This window comes from Carassius auratus, chromosome 9 (genome assembly GCF_003368295.1).
Source record: "Carassius auratus strain Wakin chromosome 9, ASM336829v1, whole genome shotgun sequence".
Lineage (NCBI taxonomy): Eukaryota > Metazoa > Chordata > Actinopteri > Cypriniformes > Cyprinidae > Carassius > Carassius auratus.
This window is the reverse complement of record NC_039251.1, coordinates 30,234,308-30,254,490: the sequence shown is the minus strand read 5'-3', so window position 1 is coordinate 30,254,490 and position 20,183 is coordinate 30,234,308. Positions and strand designations below refer to the sequence as shown.

General features: G+C 39.0%; 1 protein-coding gene across 4 annotated transcripts; it reads right to left on the bottom strand.

The window, feature by feature from the left end:
- Window positions 1-9,150: 9,150 nt before the first annotated feature.
- LOC113108999 (uncharacterized) lies at window positions 9,151-19,467 on the bottom strand. 4 transcript variants are annotated; one of them, XM_026272455.1, is made up of 9 exons: window positions 18,929-19,466; window positions 17,554-18,075; window positions 16,859-17,161; window positions 13,411-13,965; window positions 12,942-13,036; window positions 12,731-12,781; window positions 12,182-12,551; window positions 11,914-12,042; window positions 9,153-9,976 (listed from the first exon to the last, which is right to left on the bottom strand). In XM_026272455.1, the coding sequence occupies exons 1-9, from the start codon at window positions 19,020-19,022 to the stop codon at window positions 9,858-9,860; spliced, it is 2,238 nt and encodes a 745-aa protein (XP_026128240.1). In that variant the 5' UTR covers window positions 19,023-19,466; the 3' UTR covers window positions 9,153-9,857. The 4 variants fall into 4 exon arrangements, with proteins under 4 accessions (XP_026128242.1, XP_026128240.1, XP_026128243.1 ...); XM_026272458.1 differs by having other exon boundaries at window positions 13,411-13,644; XM_026272456.1 differs by lacking the exon at window positions 9,153-9,976 and adding an exon at window positions 9,994-11,619.
- Window positions 19,468-20,183: the final 716 nt, after the last annotated feature.

Here is a 20,183-nt window from a genome sequence, read left to right as displayed (position 1 = left end):
CGCTTGCTTCAGTGTTTTGTCAGTGGCTCTGGTGCTGCGTGGTGCAGCACATGCTGCGTCATGGAAATATATTGGCATTATCCCCCTTTTGCTCCGTGGCATTACAAGCCCTGGCATTGTGATGTCAGACGGTGCACAACCCACAATATTGTTCTGTGCACGCAGCATGGTTTGTGTATCATGTAGTGGTCTGGGGCTTTGGTTGCCAGTGACAGTAGACTGGTTGCCAGGGTGGATGGAGGGGTCTGAGAGGTGGTAAAGCAAAGTCATTATCAAGGTTTCAGAAGCCCGCATGTCCGCTATGTTGGTCTGTGTAGACAACGGAGCCTGCGTAAGCGATTCTGAGGTAGGCAGTTTAGCTAGTAAAGTTCTTGTGCTGTGTGTAATCACTTCAACCTTGAATGTGGGTGGGTGGGTTGGGAGTGACCACAGAATGTTGTTTAGTGTGCCAGTTTTGGCAAGGGTGTTAGTGTGATCTTTAAAGTCCTTGTCTAGACTTGGTAGCTTCGAGTGCCCTTTTACCTTCTTCCAGTACACGATCACATTGTGTGTTTTTGTGATGTTATCACCTTGCTGGAACAGGTGTTGGTGTTTGACATGCTTGTTGTTTGCAAGTGTGAGTCCGAGTTCCACACATTCAGGTGAGGATTGGAAGAAACCCAGCGTGTGGTGTAAGGTTTGACCACCTTGCAGGTTGAGCCGAACAGCGACCCCTTTGGTGTAAGCTGGTACCACCGTACCCTGTTTGTTGACTAAGGTACAGAGGCATGAACTTGAGCCTGTCGTTAGGGCATTGTACTCATGGCTGGCTGCTGGGGTTCCCGTGACCTCTGTGACCTGACCGTCTGGCTCTGTGGGAGTTCCCGTGACCTCTGCGACCTGACAGTCTGGCTCTAGCAACCTGTGTGGCTGGAGAGAAAAAGGTTCTCGCACTTGAGCAAAGTCTTTTAGCTGTTTGAAGTTCAGAAAAGGGTCAAAGTGTTCTAGCAGGTCTTTGTCAATGAGCAATGCATGAGTGTTCATTGGTGGGACATACATGGGATGTATTAGACTCATCGGAACGATTGTCAGGTGAATGGAAACAACCTGTTCAAACTGGATGTCATTCTGTCTGTACACCTGTACATTCAGTTCATAGTTTTGAGGAGTAAGAGTTCTATCTTGTCTCTTAGCTTCAAATTGGAGTCTTTTGAAAAGGTGAGATGAGATCACCGTCAGTTTTGATCCTGTGTCGATCAGGTCTTTCCTGTTGACTCCTTTTCGGCCCACCCCCTTTTTGACAAGGCTGCCCAGGAATGTTGGCATCAGGGCAGGTGTGACGATCGGTGGTTGGTGAGGACCAGTCTTGTGTAGCTCGCTGCGAAGACAGGTAGTCAAAACAGCATTTTCTGGTACCTTGTGTTTGTGGTACCTGGTGTGAGGACCTGCGCTGTCTCGTTCAGGGTGTGCAGCTGTTGACTGTGGAGCTTGGGTGTTGTTGTCACTTTGTGCTGTAACAGTTAGGTCTGTGGTCTGTAGATGACGGGCAGTGTTCTGGGTGCTTGGCTCATCTTCCTTGTGAGTTTTCATGTGAAGAAGCACTTTCAGCACCCTCAGGATCTCTGCTGTCTCAGACGTGGCTGCACTGTGTTGCCCTCTGCTGGCTTGGAACGGTATTGACTCTCTGTAAAAATGTCTGTGACTGTGGTGTTGTAGGGCGCCATCTAGGGTTAACTCCAAGCAGTGCTCAGAGACAGAGACTTTGGGTTTTTTCACAGTCTTTTCACAAATAGTCTTTTGCTTGGTGCAAGCTTTGTGGGCTAAGTTCCGTAACTCTTGTGTAGTCCTGTTACGGGGACACGCTGGGACTCTGAGATGAAAACTCCAACTGGCATGTAGGTTTGGGAGGAACAGAGTTTTTAAGTTGAAATCCTGTTCCATACCTGGTTCGTTGCATGCTCCGAAGTAGGTGTTTCGTAGCTGACTACAGAAAGTCTGTGGGTTTTCAAATCGGCCCTGTTTGAGGTCCATAGCAATAAGGAGCCCATGGTCTGAGTTTGGATCAGAGAATTCAAGAATCAAAGTCTGTAGCAGTTGCTGGTAGTACGCTTTGACAGTCTCTGGTTGACGATCCAGAAAGCAATGCACATTTTTAACAGGTACAATTTTTAACAGGTACAATGTGTTCACATCTGTCACGTTGGCGACAGTTTGCAAATGAAAGTCAATGGCTTGTAAAGAAGCATGAACATCATGTCCTCCTGCAGGATCTGGAATGAATGTAGAGATGCTTCTGGCTAGCTTGTGAAGTTCTCTGTGAGCAGTGCAGGGTTTGGTGACATGCGTTCTCTGGAAGGGTTCTCTTCCCTCCGTTGTTGACAGATGTTCTTGTAAGCTGGCTGGTGATTTCCTTAGAAGGGAGATTACACCCCCTTTTCCAGCTCTGGGTTCATGGCTGAAAGGGTTGGAGTGGCGGCCCGGGAGAAATTTTGTGGTGTGCGTTTCTCCGATCCAGCCACTCTGTAATCTGTGAGATTGTCTCAGTTCGGTGTGAAGTGTCAAGTTCATCTTGGAGCTCATCTCTCTGCAGAGTAAGCTTGTTGAATTTAGCTCGGGCCGCTTGCAAGTGTGTTTTGCAGGCCCAGGTTTTATAGTCTCTTTCTTTCAGTTCAGTCTCTGCTCTTTTTAGGAGAGCGTCGCCTTGCTGGAGTTTTTTGTTGAGTTCTTTTCTGGCTTCTCTCTCCAGCTGTTCTCTTTGATCTGTGTCGAGGCGAAGATCTTGCAGGGCATTGTGAAGTCTTTCAACTCCTGTCTGTAGCTCTGGATCTGTGTCGTCCTCTTTCTCGCGCTGGTTCTGGGTCTCGAGGAGAAGCTGATCAAGATGACTCTGGGTTGGGGCCTGGTCCTTCCAGGCTTCCTCCGCGATGTTGCTCCGTTCACTGAGCCATGCCTGGGCGACGAGAATGGGAACTAGGCTTCCGAAGATCCTGGCGAGTTCTCTGTAGTAGTCGCTTTGGTTTGGATCGCGTGCCATCAGTTCATCTAGCTCGGTGTCTAGTTGCTCTGGGTGCTGCAGGTTACTGGCGTCCTTGGGCAGGAAGGGGGTCGTCACTGCTTTCAACCATGTCGAGAGGTGGCCCCCGTGGACTGCTGGACTGGATGCCTGGAACATCCTGATTCTCTTTTGGCGAGAGAAGCACAGCACACACACACAAAAAGACCAATGCAAGTTCGTTCTACGTTTAACGAGCTATATTCATACGGGCTGTGCCGTTTATGAGAATTTTGGGGCTGACTGATGCAAACAGTCAGACAGTTAAGTAGCCAATTAACTTGGGTCAACGAAGGACCTGAAATGGAGATTTGACAGGCAGTAGCCTAGCGGGTCGTGTGATGACACCGGCTGCTGGTGGTCGCTCTACTATTTAACTTCGTTGGTGGCTCCCAGGTTACTGTCTCTATGTGAAATGAAAGAAACAAATCACAACAGAACAGAGGGTAGAAAAAGATCAAAGTGAAGCACAACACTTGAAATGAGATGAAAACAATAGAAACACAATGTGTTAGTGGGAATAAGGAGGCCTAAGCCTACTGCTAGGTTTTAAGATAGGGCCAACAGGTGAGTGGGCTATCTGGGTAGGAAACCTAGAAATATGGTGTGGCTTAAAGAAGCAAAAGGGTCAGAACACTTAAAATATATCCGGGGGAATATCTAATATTCTGTGGCTTATAATAAGTGGATAGGTTTTATCACTTTTGGTTCACCTGGTTGAATTGAAGTCATTCAGGTGGGAACCAGTGGCTTGGTCAACCTCCCCTGTGCTCCCCAAACACTGAACCGCAGTGTCCCCGGTCCTCAGTTACTCTGGCGTGGCGCCGTCTCGAACGGCTTGTGACTTTTAGCACAACCTTTGGAGTGCCAAAATTGCTGATGTCTCTTGGGACAAGAGGAACCGAGTTTCACTCGCAGCTAGTATCGGTAACACCGGTCGGGCAGCCTTGCTCACTGGAAACCTGAGATGACTGTCCAATCACCGAGGGAGTTCTACAATCAAATACACAAAGGATGAACAAAGGAAACTTAAAGTTAATTAAGGTTTGGTTTGTTTAACATCAATTGAGTAACTATATATGCAGAGAGGAGAGGTAACAGCTTTACCTAATAATAATAAACAAAACAAAGGAATTATGATAATAATGGTAATTATCAAAATAACCTAAGTCAAAAGAGGGAAGAAAGATAATAAACATCAAAAATAAAAAAAGGAATGAAACAAAGGAGAAGGAGTAGCTGGTTTTCACCACAAGGGGTGCACAAGGGGTGCTTCTCTGTCTTTAACCTGCTGAGCAGAAAACTTAATTCAAGTTAAAAATTCAAAACTGGTTTAAATCAAAATTTAAAATAAGCATGTATGAATTAAAAAGGAAAATCTGAATAATATCCTATAATAACCATTGATAGCTTGTAAGTTATCATTAATGATCATGAAATTAATCAAACAGTGTGAGATTAATCAAAGAGGGTAAAAGTGGACATTCAATTCAAAACAGAATGGAAAAGACATAGGTCTGTTAGTCGATTTAACAGGAGACTGCCACTAGATGGCTTACCTTCTAAGTGGGTCAATCAGTGGTTGACCTGAAACATCTAGATTTCCACTATTAAACAATTACATTTTAATTCAAATCATGTTTGAACTAAACTCAAGGTAAATGTAAATAGTCAAAGGCAGGGAACATTCTTTTGTTTCCCTGTAATAATATTCGCACGAGCAAAGCTGTAAATGCAAATACTTAACGAGAATTTAGACATCTAATTCAAATACATCACAAGGGATTATAAATTAGCAATCAGAGCGCATTATCTGAAATGGCCACAGGATGGCAGCTTTGCACTAATGCAAGCTGGAATCAGAAAGCAGGGCGTACCCTGAAATTTCTAACCCACGCGTTCCTCCTGGTGTTTAGATAGAGGAATTACAATCTCAATATCACTTAGAAATTATCTGATCGTTTGTCAGGCTGATTTTCTGCATCAAAAATCACAAGTAACAAACAGAAAGTTTTAATCTCTGAGGTGCTATATTAACATAGGTTGAAGGAAGGATCCGTTCACTTCCGAAACACAAATGTAACAAAACAGGAATTTTCCAACTGTTGACTCCAATAAACATTTATCAAAATAGCACTTATGATTTAAATGTTTTAGGTTTAAAAATCGGGTAGCTAAGCCAATTTTAGACCAGGAGTTTTTATCGTTTATTTTTTTGAATATCATGTGGTTTACCACGAATTCAATAACAATATTTTAATAAGCAAGGCCTTTTTAACTGAATCAGAGGAACATCGCTCATGTTCAGATTTACATGTTGCAACTAATAAAAGATTTCTTTATCTTTTAATTATTCATATTAAAATGTTCTCACTGTAAAAGATTTGGTCTTTCTTAACGGGATACTTTTTAACATCATACTGCAGTTTACTTTCATCAAAAATAACAGTATCTATACTGTTAAGTTTCTACAAATACCTAGCGCTGACTGACCAGCTTTTTTGCCTCAGTCAGTTGAGTGAGTTCGCGTCTTGCGACTTATCTCACCAGTAACATTACATAATTTCATAGCGCACGTGCAGAAATTATTAAAAACCATATACACAGATTGATTGCTCACAAAACAAAGTTTGAAATGCCCGCGTTTCTCCACCATAATGTAACAACAATGAGTCTTACAGAATAATTAACTCAAATGATATATAGGGAATTTGAATAATTAATCAGGAATATGATTAATTTATATCTCAGATGACAGTTACATTAAATTTGATTGATTATGAAAAATAGCTCAATTGCCTATAACAATAAATAATCACAGGGCACTGTAACTTACTCATTAATATGTCAATATTACATTCTTCATATCAATTATTGTGATATCTCTTACTGTAAATTACTGCAAATCAAACTGTGGTATGTCCAGCAAACCACTGTAGACCTATCAATTTTCAATAAAGTTATCACACCTTATAATTCAAGGAAAAGTATTCTCTGGCCATGAAAATATTATCCTATCCTTATGATAAATTTAGTTTCTAAATTTAGAGCTTGTAGCTATAGATCAGACATCTCAGTGACTCGTAATGTGAGTGGGGTGGAGTCCAAGCCAATCGTCAGTATATGGGTTTTTTAATAATTAAACTAGTAATACATCAAACTACAAATCACACAGAGTAAATATGCGTACGACAATACAAACAGTAAGCTTTATACAATACATAACGAATCCAAATAAAAGAGAGAGAGAGAGAGAGAGAGAGAGAGAGAGAGAGAAAATAGAATGAGATCACATAAGGAGCTCAGGTATGAAAATCATAGTCAGTAACTTTTGGGAAGCCAACAACAAATCAGATCATAACAACACTTTAAAGCAGCATTTAAAGCTCCATAGAGAAAGTGATACTTGCAGAGTGTCCAATGTGACGCTTTGTGCGCTTGTCCTTTTTAAAACAGCGTGCGTGTGCCGGAGGCCATGTGACGCGCGTGCACGCTTCGCTGGATCTTTGCGTGAGCGTGGAGCACGTGGTCCTTTGTTCTGTCCTCGCGCGGTATTTGAAAGGCCTACGGCCGCGCGGAAGCAATGTTGGAGAGCAGCGTATCCGAGAACGGAGAAGAGGAAGAAGAAGAAGAGAAGGGTGGACCTTGTTTGGTCAATTCTTATAGCTTGAAATAGTTCACGCCCCTTTTTCGCGTAAACAGCCAATGAGAGTCCGCGATCTGAAGCGGAGGGAAAAGTTCCTTTGTCTCTGTGGAGACAACCCCCCCTGGAGATCTAGGGCTTGTCCAAATTCCAGGGATTATTCTAGCAAGTTTGTAATTCAGATTACATACATATTTAAAGATTTGCTTAACACATGATAACACTGCAGATGTTGGGAAACATCTAAATGTACCAAAAGGGAATACGTAATACATGTATAAAACATAAAACAGAAAGTTAATGAATACATTCCATAGAATGCATTGTTCAAAAGAAGCCAGTGATTTGGCTTCTCTCCTGTCCTGTGTGGTCGTAAACTTTTACAACCTGCAAAAGTGGGGGTTGCAGAAACATGGCTCTCTTTGAGAAGGTTAAAGTGAGGAAAGACATTTCCTAAAGTATAAGCTTAGCACTTATACTCTACACATAACAAGGATTAACCATTTTATGCAATCCATAAACATATTTAAAATACATATTAATAATAAAATGAAAGTAAGGAACTTATACGAAAGGTTTCCTTTGTCTCCAGTGTTGGAATGTGGTTGGGGGTTTTCATTTCTTCTTTGAAGCTCGCATGGGCATCGTAAATAATTTAAGTCCAGCTAGGCTTGCGCCAGGCCAGGCACTTGGTGCAAAAAGAGTTTCATTTGGAAAATCTGAATTAAACACATGAATCGATGATCTGCATATCCGTTACACTGTTTTATATAATACATCTTTAAAAGATTATAAAAATAAATAAAAAAAGAAACTGGATGGTTCGCAGTCTCAAAGGAAACAAGAACAGATGGTACATTTGAATGAGGACACGTGTTATTTTTTTTATTGCTTAGTGTGTATATATTTATATATAGAGAGAGAGACAGAGAGTACAATATAATAAGACGCTTTCGACGCCATCACAAAAGACACAGTACAAGTGTGATAACTGAGGGGAAACGGTTACATCTTGCTCCCGCCCATATTCGCAGCGGCGTCCGAAATAATTTTGCACGTTCAAAGTCTAGTGTGACTGCCCCTTTACAAGGACCCCCCCTCTGCAGATGTTACACTCCCAACTCTTCTCTCTCCTTTAGCTGCAACAATGCGTCCAGGATTCTGGACTGTTGTTTGGCCTGTTCCAGATGTCTTTTGCTGTGAACCCATGCCTCAACAGGACTCTGCCCAGCTTATCAAAGAATTTTGCATCATTTGTAAGATTAAAACTGTATTCTAGCGCGGGTACATTTGATACATCCTGTCTCAACTGTACCCCGCCGACCACTTTAAACATTTCTCTAGATTTTATGATGAACCCTGCATGGCACAGATTAAGGCTTACCAGAATGTAAGTTACCTTTAATAGTCATGTAAGGATGACAAGCTATTCAATGTGGAAAGGATGTGGTGAAGTGAAAAACTTACCTTTGAAATAAACTTTCACCGATATCTTCGGTCTGGAGAAGCGCATGTACTTCAAATTTCCCATTATTAAAGAGAGAGCTAATACGCATGTGCGAAGAAAATATCACAGATCAGACAAGTTGTGAACGCACTTTAAGGTGTTTCAAATGTTTCAAAGGTGTTTCAAATGTACCCCACACATAAAGTTTTTTTTTTTTTCTTACCATCTTTTGGGGGTTTCGTGCTAGCTGGATACAAAACTTCAGTTTAAACCATAGTCAAATTAGTCGTCGCGCACATAGTTTCTTGAAGAATGATCATATGACTTTTTATATACACGTGACCTGTAAATGCGAAAAAATTGTTTCCATTTCAGTTTTGCAAATTATTCCTTTTTCGCATTGCCTGAAAACCACCTCATGTGAGCGTAAAAACTTTCTGATATATGAGCATTTTTGCAAAATGGACACATTTCCATTTCATTTGTGCACTTTGAAGGCTAATGGAAACATGCCTACTGATAAGTGTGCCTGATGCACATGTGAAATTTGAAGGCAATGTTTTTGCATTCAAATGTGGATTTTTAGACTAAATTCTAATTTTTATTTGATTGCCCTAGTTTATTGCTTTTTCTAAGTGTGTGTTATTATTAAGATAACTTTGTTTTGTTCTTGAAATAAGCTTAATATACAAATTAATTTATAAATAAGAACCTACCTAGAAAAAGGCAACACAAATACAAACTAATCCTGAAAATACAGTATGTACAGTTTTAAATTGCATATGGTTGTCAATACAAAATAGGCTAAGTGGGTAGATCTCATTTATTGTCATTTATACTCATTACTGTACTTTAATAATTAGGTGGCAATGATATAATGATATTCTGTTTTAAAGGGGGGGGGGTGAAATGCTATTAAATGCATACTGAGTTTTTTACACTGTTAACTTTTACTCTTAAGTGTATTCCTACCTCTTTTGGAGGGAGCCCAAAGAATAAAGCTGCTGCTTTCAGAAGTAAAAACTACATTGCAACTACATTGCAGCACTTAAAGCCTCCTGAGGAGACCAAACTTGAGCCCTACTCAATGAGGTCTCTCCTCTTCTTCACATATCGGGCCAGGGAAGTAACAGGAATGTTTAACTCCTGTGCTGCACTCCTAATTGACCTCCCTTCCTCAACACTTTTTGAGGCCCTCTCTAAAAGATCTGCAGCAACTCCCCTATTTAACTCCTAACTCTGAAGCGGGGCATCCTGCAACAGGCATAGTACACACATAAACAAAAAAGTCTACAGGATATACAGTTTTACAGCTTTTTAGTCCATCTGTCCAAACAAACAGATTTAAATGTTATTCTCTTAAATGAACTCTGGTGTATCAACTTTACCCATTTACCACCTTGCATACTTTACGATATGCCCTAATATCCTTATGTTCTACATGTTAGAAAATATGTCAATAAGAAGTAAGCAGTTTAATATCACAAATATCAAATGTTGGTTTAATTTGCTTTGTACATTGTCTGAATGTGACTATTAATTTTTGATCTTACGTTGTGCAACTAAACTGCATGTGCCGCAATAGGATTCTAGTGCGGGTACATTTGATACATCCTGTCTCAAATGTACCCCGCTGACTACCTCAAACATTTCTCTAGATTTTATGACATTGCATGGCACAGATTAAGGTTTACCAAAATGTAAGTTACCTTTAACAGTCATGTAAGGATGACAAGCTATTCAATGTGGAAGAGATGTGGTGAAGTGAAAAACTTACCTTGGAAAAAAACTTTCACCGATATCTTCGGTCTGGAGAAGCGCATGTACTTCAAATTTCCCATGATTAAAGAGGGAGCTAATACGCATGTGCGAAGAAAATATCACAGATCAGACAAGTTGTGAATGCACTTTAAGGTGTTTCAAATGTACCCCACACACAAAGTATTTTTTTTTCTTACCATCTTTTGGGGGTGTCTTGCTTTTAGACTAGTCGACTAACGCTAGTAAACATAAACATAAACATAAACCCTGTGACCTGTAAATGCGAAAAAATTGTTTCCATTGCAGTTTTGCAAATTATTCCTCTTTCGCATTGCCTGAAAACCACCTCATGTGAGCGTAAAAACTTTCTGATATATGAGCATTTTTGCAAAATTGACATTTCCATTTCATTTGCGCAATTTGAAAGGTAATAGAAACGCACCAATTGATAAGTCTGCCTGATGCACACGTGAAATGTGAAGGCAATGTTTTTGCATTCAGATGTGGATTTTTAGATTAAATTAAAAAAATATTCAAAATTCTCATTTTTAATTGATTGCCCTAGTTTATGGCTTTTTTCTAAGTGTGTGGCATTATTAAGATACTTTGTTCTGTTCTTGAAATAAGCTTAATATACAAATTAATTTATAAATAAGAAACTACCTAGAAAAATGCAACAAAAATACAAACTATTCTTAAATGCAGTATGTACAGTTTTAAATTGCATATTGTTGTCAATACAATACAAGTCAGTGTATCTCATTTATTGTCATTTATACTCATTACTGTACTTTAATAATTAGGTGGGAATGATATTCTGATTTAAGTCAAAAATATTTTATTGTCTAACTCAGAAAATATTTAAGTAAAGCTAATGCTAACAAAGAGAACTCATTACACTATAGAAAAATAGGCATAGTTACAGAAATATAAATAGCACTATAATATTTTATTATACATATATAATTGCAATATAATATATATTATACTGTTTAGACTTGTTGGTCTAGAGACTTTTGTTTTTTTTATAATGTGTGGACTCAGAGGTTTGTGAATTCAAAATATTTAAGATAATATTGTACTGATTGGGTAAGTGGCCTATTGTAATAAAATGACTCTACCCTCAGTACCTGATCTAATGTCAGTACCTAAACTAACGTAGATCTGGTGGCCAGTAATATACTGTAAAATCTTTACTGGTCTTCACTTGGAATTTTCTGTCAAGTTACTCTTAGTTACTATTTGAATTCAGCTATGCCTGGATTATTTCATCTGTGGCAAAAGGCCCCTAAGAACCCGTTCCGAATCTTCAGCATTAGGCCTATTTGTCTCTAGACCACTACATTCTCTTTCATTTAGTTTTTCTCCAAAGTGCACAATTATCTAGGATTTTTGAGAAAAACCAAATACTAGAATCTTGACAAATTTGTCTTGGCAAAATGTCACCTCCATAGTAGGTGTAATATTCAGTGCCACAGGTGAAAGGTGAAAGTTCGGTCTGAAGTAAAGTGCTGTCTGCTAGCTATTCTCTACAGATGAATGATCTGCTTTTATTTATTTATTTTTTTTTTTTACTGAAGAGTTGGTTAGTATCTGCCTTCCCTCAATCTGTTACACAACCTGCCTCCTGATCCTCTGACTTCCCTCAGTCCAGCTTAAACCACTGATGTTCTAAGATCTGCTCTAACGTCTTGGTTTGAGGCCTGACCAGACACTGCTCTATCAGATCTTTAAACTCTGTACAAGTTTTCAAAGTGGAAAAAGCTGGTTAGTCATGTATGCTCTTTATGACAGCATAGCACAGGCATGTTGTCATGTATGAAAAGCTTCTGAAAAACATAGTATTTTGTACTGTATTCATTTTTAAACAGGGACAATCTCCTGTGTGTTACACTTACTGTACTTTAAATATCAATCATTATGTTTTCTATCTATCAGTTCCCCTTTTATTTTTAGTAGCTGGGAAGTTGAACACCCTGATATTGTGTCAAAAATGTATGTTTGTATTATTGTTGTGTGCTGTTGTCTCACCACTGGAGAAATTTGGTATCAAAGGATGACGTGCTTTCTGCAAAACACTCATGGGCTGGTCTCCGTTTACTATCTCCAAAAGTACCATAGCCAAAGACCAGACTGTTGATCCAACCGCCTGTTGATGATCTGTATAGGAAGCAAGAGAATAATTGCTCACAGAAGTCTTTAGAAAATGAAATCACAGAGCTCTGTTAGTCTACTTTGAGATAATAAGCTTTGAATCATGTACATTATTTGACATATTATGGAAATTACGTCAACTCACCTTCAGAGCAAGACATGTTAATACGTTTGCTACAGCTGAAGTCTATTAGTTTGAGCTGCAGTGTCTCTGTGTTGACCAGCATGTTGTCCGTCTTGATGTCATTGTGTAAGATGCCCCGTTCAATGCAGTGTTTGGCTGCAAGCACCGCTTGCCGCATTAAACCACGTGCCACAGATTCATCCAGACAACATCCATGGCACATGGTAAATTCCAGCAAGGTCTGACATGGATGTGGATATTCCATAACTATGACGAACTGATGTGGCTGATCAAACCACTCGATCATTTGTACAATGTAGGGGCTTTTCGGAGGTGCGCACACCATCACATTTATAACCACTTCTGACAGCAGAGGTTCTGTAGATCCAGGCTGGAAAAAACAAATTTTGACAAAAGGTTAGCTTGACCTTTCACTTCTGTGTGTAATATTGACATTGAGATACAGCAGAGTCTAAAAGTCTGAGAGCACAATTGAAAATGCTTCTTCTTGTCACTATTTCCCATTATAAACTACACTATAGTCAACACAGTTTTTCTAAATTAACTTACCACATTAATTAAGCTGTTCCAGAGATTCTTAGGTAGAAATTTGATAGCAACCTGCAAAGAGACAAATTGTTTTAAACATGTTTGCAATTATATATATGTTAATTTTTACATAAAAATAAAAAATAGTACGGAACAATGATGAAAGTAAAAGAAACAAAGACAAAACTAAAAGTAACTTTTTTTTTTTTTAAATAAAGCAGGAGTAGTTTACCTTCCGTCCACTAAATCTGTGAGTCCCCTTATACACAGAGCCAAAACCTCCCTGTCCCAACTTCCGTCCCACATCATAACGGGAGGAAAATTTTGCTGAAAAAATAAAACATGCAGCAAGAACAGATAAGCACTACTTTCTTTTGATTCTCTTACATGAACTCCAAAAGGCCGACAGAAGAGTTATTCAGATAATGTGGCTTTTATAAACTGTATTCCATGCATTAGCTAAGAGCAGACTATAAAGGCAATCAGGGAACCAGGAAAATAATGATATACAAGGAAGTATGTGGTTCAAAACAAACTCTGTCCACTAGAATACCACAGAATTCATTTTGAATACCAAACAAGGAATTAAGATACATGTCAGGAGCAAAAATAATTTATACGTTCGGTAGGAACAAATATGAAAAAGAAAAATACAACAAATAAAACAACAGCTATTATAGAAGTAATGACAGTAGACTCACCTGCAGTTGGCCAAAAACCAGAGAGGACTGGGACATGTTTTTGTTTAGAATTGTCCAGATCAGTGTCAGGTGTCCGCCTGCAGCTGCATGAACCAGAGGCAGATGACGGCTCGGGATCAATCAGATCCACAGCAGCTGTCAGAACGAGACTGGAACCTGGAATGGGTTTTAGCTCAGGAACATCCAGACACATGTCAGACCCATAGACTGGCATTATCTCCTGACTGGATGGTCCTGGGACAGACGTCAACTCAACTACAAGACCAGCTGGGCCTGGGTCAAGTGTTAAGTGTGACTGGAGGCTGAATGGATCTGGCTTAGAATCAGGTGGATTTTGGTTGGCCATGACTGTCACCTCGAAACAAGATGGACCTGGATCATTCCTTGACAACCACAAGGGACCAGATAGACCTGTCTGGAGGTCCACTTGATCCCAATGAACTACTGGCTTAACTCGAAATGAATCTGGGGCCAAGGAGGGAAACTCAATTGTCCTCCATGTTCGCTGAAAGAATGCTTGGATGTCTTTCTTCATCCTGATTTTTCTTTGTTTTTCTAAAAACAAATTGGTGGCATTTTTGTATTTTGTCCCTTAGAAATAAACATCGGGCTAAATTAATTTAATTTAATTATTAAAGTAGTACTAGATCTTCACATGCTACATGCAAATACTGATAAATTTCAAGAACATAAATACAAACTAGACACAAATGGAATTTTTTTTTTTTAATTTGACAGAAAGCAAAAAGTAAAACAAAACTATTCAAACTAGGGATGTCAAATTTCGATTATTTCCATGATCGATCGTCGTTTAAATTAACGATCAATTAATCGATTAATCGTTAACCATAATACTGCAAAATGCGTCTATTGTAGGCACGCAGTCAGCGGTATGACAGGATGTGCAAAAGCCACACACACACACAAAACGCTTTCTCACTTGAATTAAAGAGGTTTTAGTCTGAATAAAATGCTAGTAGCAGGATTATAAAATGAATAGATGCGATTATGATAATTTGATAAAATGAAGAGAGCGCGCCATACTTTTGAGGTCATTTTACTTTGTTGACAGTTTCCAATCCCGCACGGAGAACGCTGAACGCGCCTCTTTAAATGGTTTTGTGGTGCTCGTTGTTGTATTTTAAAGCACAATTGCAATGTTTTCAACTGACATTATTGTATAAAATTATCCGAAATGTGGAGCGCGTGTGACTGCGCTGCACATTAAGTGAACTACATCAGCGCTGCTGCACCAAAACACAGTTGCTCACATTAATTTGATCCTGCTGGATTCTGTCCTAGAAAATGTCAGATTTTTAAAAATCCGGCATACAGCGCATTAGATCGTGACAGTGCATGCGTGCAGACGAGGATGAGCGAGCGCGGCTTTGGCTAGATTTATTTGGAGGTTATTGCTCATGTCTCATTCGGCACAAATCGAAATGTTTCCATATTCGCAATGTATTTGAATGTTAAACTATTATTTATAATGTAAACTAGGCTTGTACTTAACACGCATTCGCATATAGACGGAAAAGATGATCCTCTTATATGAGCAAAAACGTCCTTGGCATAACAGCAGAGTGGACCGGTATACTACGGTCTATTTAAACTGACCAGTGTAACCTTTTAATGTTTAGTTGACATTTTATTTTGATAATGAACAGACTGCGATGTAAGTTTGAATCGCTAGAATATACGTGTGCAGCAGGCTCCGGGGCGATCGAAACAGCTGAGACATTAAAAAAAATATATATTTTCCGCAAAAGTGTTTACTTTCATTTGTGCACACTCACAATAAAAACAGAAGATTTGTGCTCTTGTAAAATAAAGCAAACAAACAGAATGCGTTGTCATCCTTTTTTTTTTTTTTTTGTGAACTTATGGAGCGCCCACACTTCTGTTTTAAATCCGTTAATCTTAATTAGCCTATTTAAGTCGGATATATTTCGCATAGCCTATTTAAAAAAAAAAAAAAAAAAAAAAACATGAAAACAAATTGTTATTTTTATGTTGGGCCTATTACTTAGTAGGCTATAAATTTTCCTTAAAGCATCCCATTTTGTCCCAGGGCTTAGAACCTGTGCCCTAGTCAGGTCCATGCAGAAACTTGTGAACGATGCTCGGCGTCACCGTTTAGTGACAGCAGTGAATGCTCCAGGAATGTGTCGGTCACAGCGCCTATTAATCGCTGTTTTGAATCCAGCAATTATTTATTTAGAAATGATAAGATCTGATTATGACAAGTGTGGTATAAAAGCTTTGTTTATTAGAGGAATAATAGGTTAACTGGAAAATGTTAGATCGCGACCAGGCTTTTGGACCCCATAGTCTTCATTTACGCGGCTTTGTTCTGGTTTGCCGGTTGGTCACGAATTTCCACAAATTCAGTAGCCTATATTTAGGCATTGTTTCTTTTCCTAAATCTTCATAGTCTAACCCTCTAATTTCCCAGGTTTATTTTATTATCTTTCGCTTTTAATAACTGTTTTCGCATCTCTTACTGTGGTAAACATGGGAAGGGAAATTAAAGATTTCATGAATTAAGAATTCGTTCGATTTATTAATTTGTTCCCTTATTTCACTTAAATCATGGGTTATTTAGGGAACAAAATTAATAAAACATGGACAATTGCCACATTAATAATTCGTAGGAATGAATTAACAAGTTGTAGGAATGAATAGACTACCTGTCCTGTCACTGTGTCCCGCAGCCCTGCAAAGCGCACGATATAAAACAGTTATCTGATGAAATGATTAGTAACTACATTTCTATTGCATTTAATGTTGAAGAACTTTTATGTTGTTTCTATTTTAATGTACTTTAAAGTTTAAATCACATTAAAAGCTTAATTTGTACATTGTGAATGAATGATGATGCTTTTATATATCGTCACCGTCACTCACAGCCGCTCGCACGTGTTGAGTGCGCATGAGCCGCACGCAGCCCAACATTGAATCGGTTAACCGACCATCGATAGCCTTAATCGATTGCATCTCTTATCGACAATTAATCGATCATCGATTAATCGTTGACATCCCTAATTCAAACGATTAATCGCATCCAGAATAAAAGTTTTTGGTTACATAATATATGTTTGTGTACTGTGTATATTAATTATGTATATATAAATACAAACATATACAGTATATATTTAAAAAATATATTTACATGTATATACATATTTATTTATATAAATCATATATACATTTAGATTCTTATATTTTATATAAATATATTTAATATATAAACAAATTATTTTTTTTTTAAACATATAAATGCATGCGTTTAGATTTATATATACATGATAAATATACAGAGAGTACACCCATATATTATGTAATAAACAACTTTTATTTTGGATGCGATTAATCATTTGACAGCACTAATAAAAATACAACTACAATAAAAGTAGTGACAGTAGACTAATAATGACAGTAGACTTACCAACAGGTGGCTCATAACCAGACTGATGTGGGGCAGGCATTGGCTCATTATTCAGTTTGGATGGGCCTGGGACAGGTGATGGCTCCAGATATGTTGGCTCAGCATTAAGTGTCAGCCTCTCAAGGCTGAATAAATCTGGCTGGAGATCTGAATTTTCCTGTTGAGCCACTGGGTCAATGGCAAATGGATCTGGAGCCACTTTGTTGCCCCTTTGGCCACAGAGAGCAGCACACTTAACAGCCCTCCATGTTCGGCGGAAGAATGCACAGATGCCTTTCTTCTTCCTCTTTGTTGAATGTTGTCCTACAACAACAACAAAAAAAAAGGAAGAAGAAAGAAATAGAAACGTAATTAAAAATTAGAAACCGTAAGTCAAATACTGAGTCTAGACATCATGAAGAAGGAAGAACACTGGGTAAATACAGATGTTAGATGAGACAACTGGTAAAATGGACATGTACTGTGTGATTAATCATCTTGTGACTTTCTCATAATGAAAGAATATACATTAAGTTCAGACTAAATCACAAGGGATAATGCAAAGAAAAACGTGTGGTTCTGACATTTTTTGATGTAATCTTGACAAGGTATCATTAAGTTAGGAGCATATTATTAATTGGGCATAAGTGTAAAAGTGCAGACAAGTAGGTAAAATGAAAATCCCAAAAGGAGATAAAAAATGACAGTAGACTTACCAACAGCTGCCTCAAAACCAGATGGACCTGGGACAGATGATGGCTTGGGCTCGGTTAGATCCCTGTCCGGTTTCATCTCAATACTGGATAGACTTGGTTCAGGTGTTACATCAAGACTATATAGTCCTGGGACATTCATTGTCTCAGAAACTAGTTTGGATAGACCTGGATCCAGTGTTAACTTTAAATCGAGGCTGGATGGACCTGGGACAGGTGATGGCTCTGGATCAGCCTGATCACTGTCAGATATCACCTCAAGACTGGATGGTTCTGAGACCAATGACCCATCAGGATCAGCCGGATTGGTGTTAACTGTCAGCTCCAAACCAGATGGACATGGATCGATTGATAACGCCCATTCAAGGCCAGATAAACCTGGCTGGAGATCTGCTGGATCATCGGATGGAAATGGGGACAATATTTCTTCCCTGTAGCAGTGTAGGGTGCAAAGCTTTAAAGTCTTCCCAATTCGCCGGAAGAATGCATAGATGCGTTTTGTCTTCCTCTTTCTGGTTTGTTTTTCTAAAAGAAAAGAAGAAACAAATAAATAAAAAGGTAAAAAGAAATTACTACTTTAACCAGAAAATTCAAGCCAAATTCTGAGGTATAAACCATAGAAAGAAGAACAATGGATGAATACAATGGAAGTTAATGAAGTGTGACACTTACAGGTGTGCTGTATTAGATTAATTTACAGGTGTGCTGTATTAGATTAAATTACTATATGTCAGAATTTATTTTCACAGTTTTTTTTTTTACTATTATTAATTCTATTTATTTAGAATAGAGTTTTCATTTATATTTTCTAGACCCCTTAATCGCCTACGTCACTATGACGTCACCGCTCTAGCTGGAGGCAAAACATAAGGCAGAACTCATAGCAGGTGCGCTAAAAGTTTGAGGTTTTGACTTTAAAATGTCTTCTTGTTGGGTTTTTGTCTGCCAGAAAAGAAGGAACAGCACTTTTGCCGGATCCCGGCAGACATTCCTTCACAGAAATCAAGAAGACGGTTGAATGCAACACGGCTTATAGACTGGACGGAGAATATCATAAATAATGCTCCTGCTTGCAGTGCACACTTCATATCAGGTAAAATAATATATGCATAATATGAACTGGTGTGTTGGTTTTATCTAGCAAATCAGCAATAAAAAAAAAAGAGGTTGTCACGGTCCCGCAGAGTCAGGGACTGTACATATTCGGACAGTTTCGATCCTTATTCTGCATCCGTGTTTAATAAATCCCTCCTAAAACGTGCTAGTTTACGCTTGTCAACATTGCATCCGCGCCTCTTTTTGTCTCCAACTAAGCCCCGCCCACCCGGAGACGTTGCAATGTTTACAAACTTTTAAGGGCTCTACCGTTATTCCTAACCTGTTGGGCGGTTCTCCATAGCGGCTGCTGTGGGAGAAGCCTGTTGTTCTGAAGATCTTTTTCCTCCAGCTGTCTGTGGAGAGTCACTCATCATCAGCTGAACATCTGCTGACACTGAGCTGCTGAAGTAGAACTCCACTGACTCTAACGCAGGAGAAACGCGTGTTGACTGTGTCGCTGTCAAACTTGCTGAATTTTTTGTCAACTGTCCGTCTGGGTAGACTTCGAGTCTCTGCTCAGGTGAACGTCTTCGCTTCTGCTCGGAATCTCACTGAACTGAAATGATCCTCAGAGCGCGCGGGTGTACAGTTTATACCATGTGACGTCATAATATAGTGACGTTCTCTGGGGAGGAGGGGGCGGGGCGTGTTTCACTGAAGCGCGCCACGCCCCTAGGTCGTTTATTTACTCGTGTTCGACTTATAATACTGTGTTTTAGCGTCTCGGCACCTCTGTACATTCAGGGGGCAATTATTTAATACTATCGAGTGATGCTCCTCTAAAAAGGCCTATAACAAAAGTTTGGCATATAACCAAATTGTTACATAAGTGTAACAGAGAATTTCATAATAATAATTAGTTTTAACTATTTTTAGTAGTAAAATAAAATTTAAATCTGTAAATTATTGAAAGTGATTATTCCCATAGCCATTAGTCACATAGATTTATATATATATATATATATATATATATATATATATATATATATATATATATATATATATATATATATATATATATAGATTATATTTAAATATTTGATTTGATTGGCCACTTTTTAATATTTTTCACATATATTAAACATATGTTAATACATATTGTTACAACCCGTGAGGTCTGTGTGTGTTTTGTGTGTTGGTGTTTTCTGTCTCTATTCAGCAGGTGTCCCATATCTTGAGGTTGACGAAGTGAGAATCCCGCAGCTGAAGTGGATCAGTGGCAAGGGTGTATAACTTGAGCCAGTGAAGTGCTCTCGAGGTGTTCTCTTTTCCTGGGCAGCTCACGTCAAACTGTGTGGACTGCTGTGTGGACTGTTGTGTGGACTGTGATCTGCTGGGTGTTGATCTTGGTTTCTCCCCGTAACGTCTGTCGGGGGATTCTGTGGAGGCGGCTGTCGGACCGAGGTTCCTGATTAGCTGGAAGTCGGCGTGGTGAGCGGCGGGCAATCTCCACGGGTGTTCCAGTAACGCAGTGGGAGCTGTGGAGACCATATATTGTGTTGCACTTTTTCACTGAGTTTTTCTTTTTGTAGTTT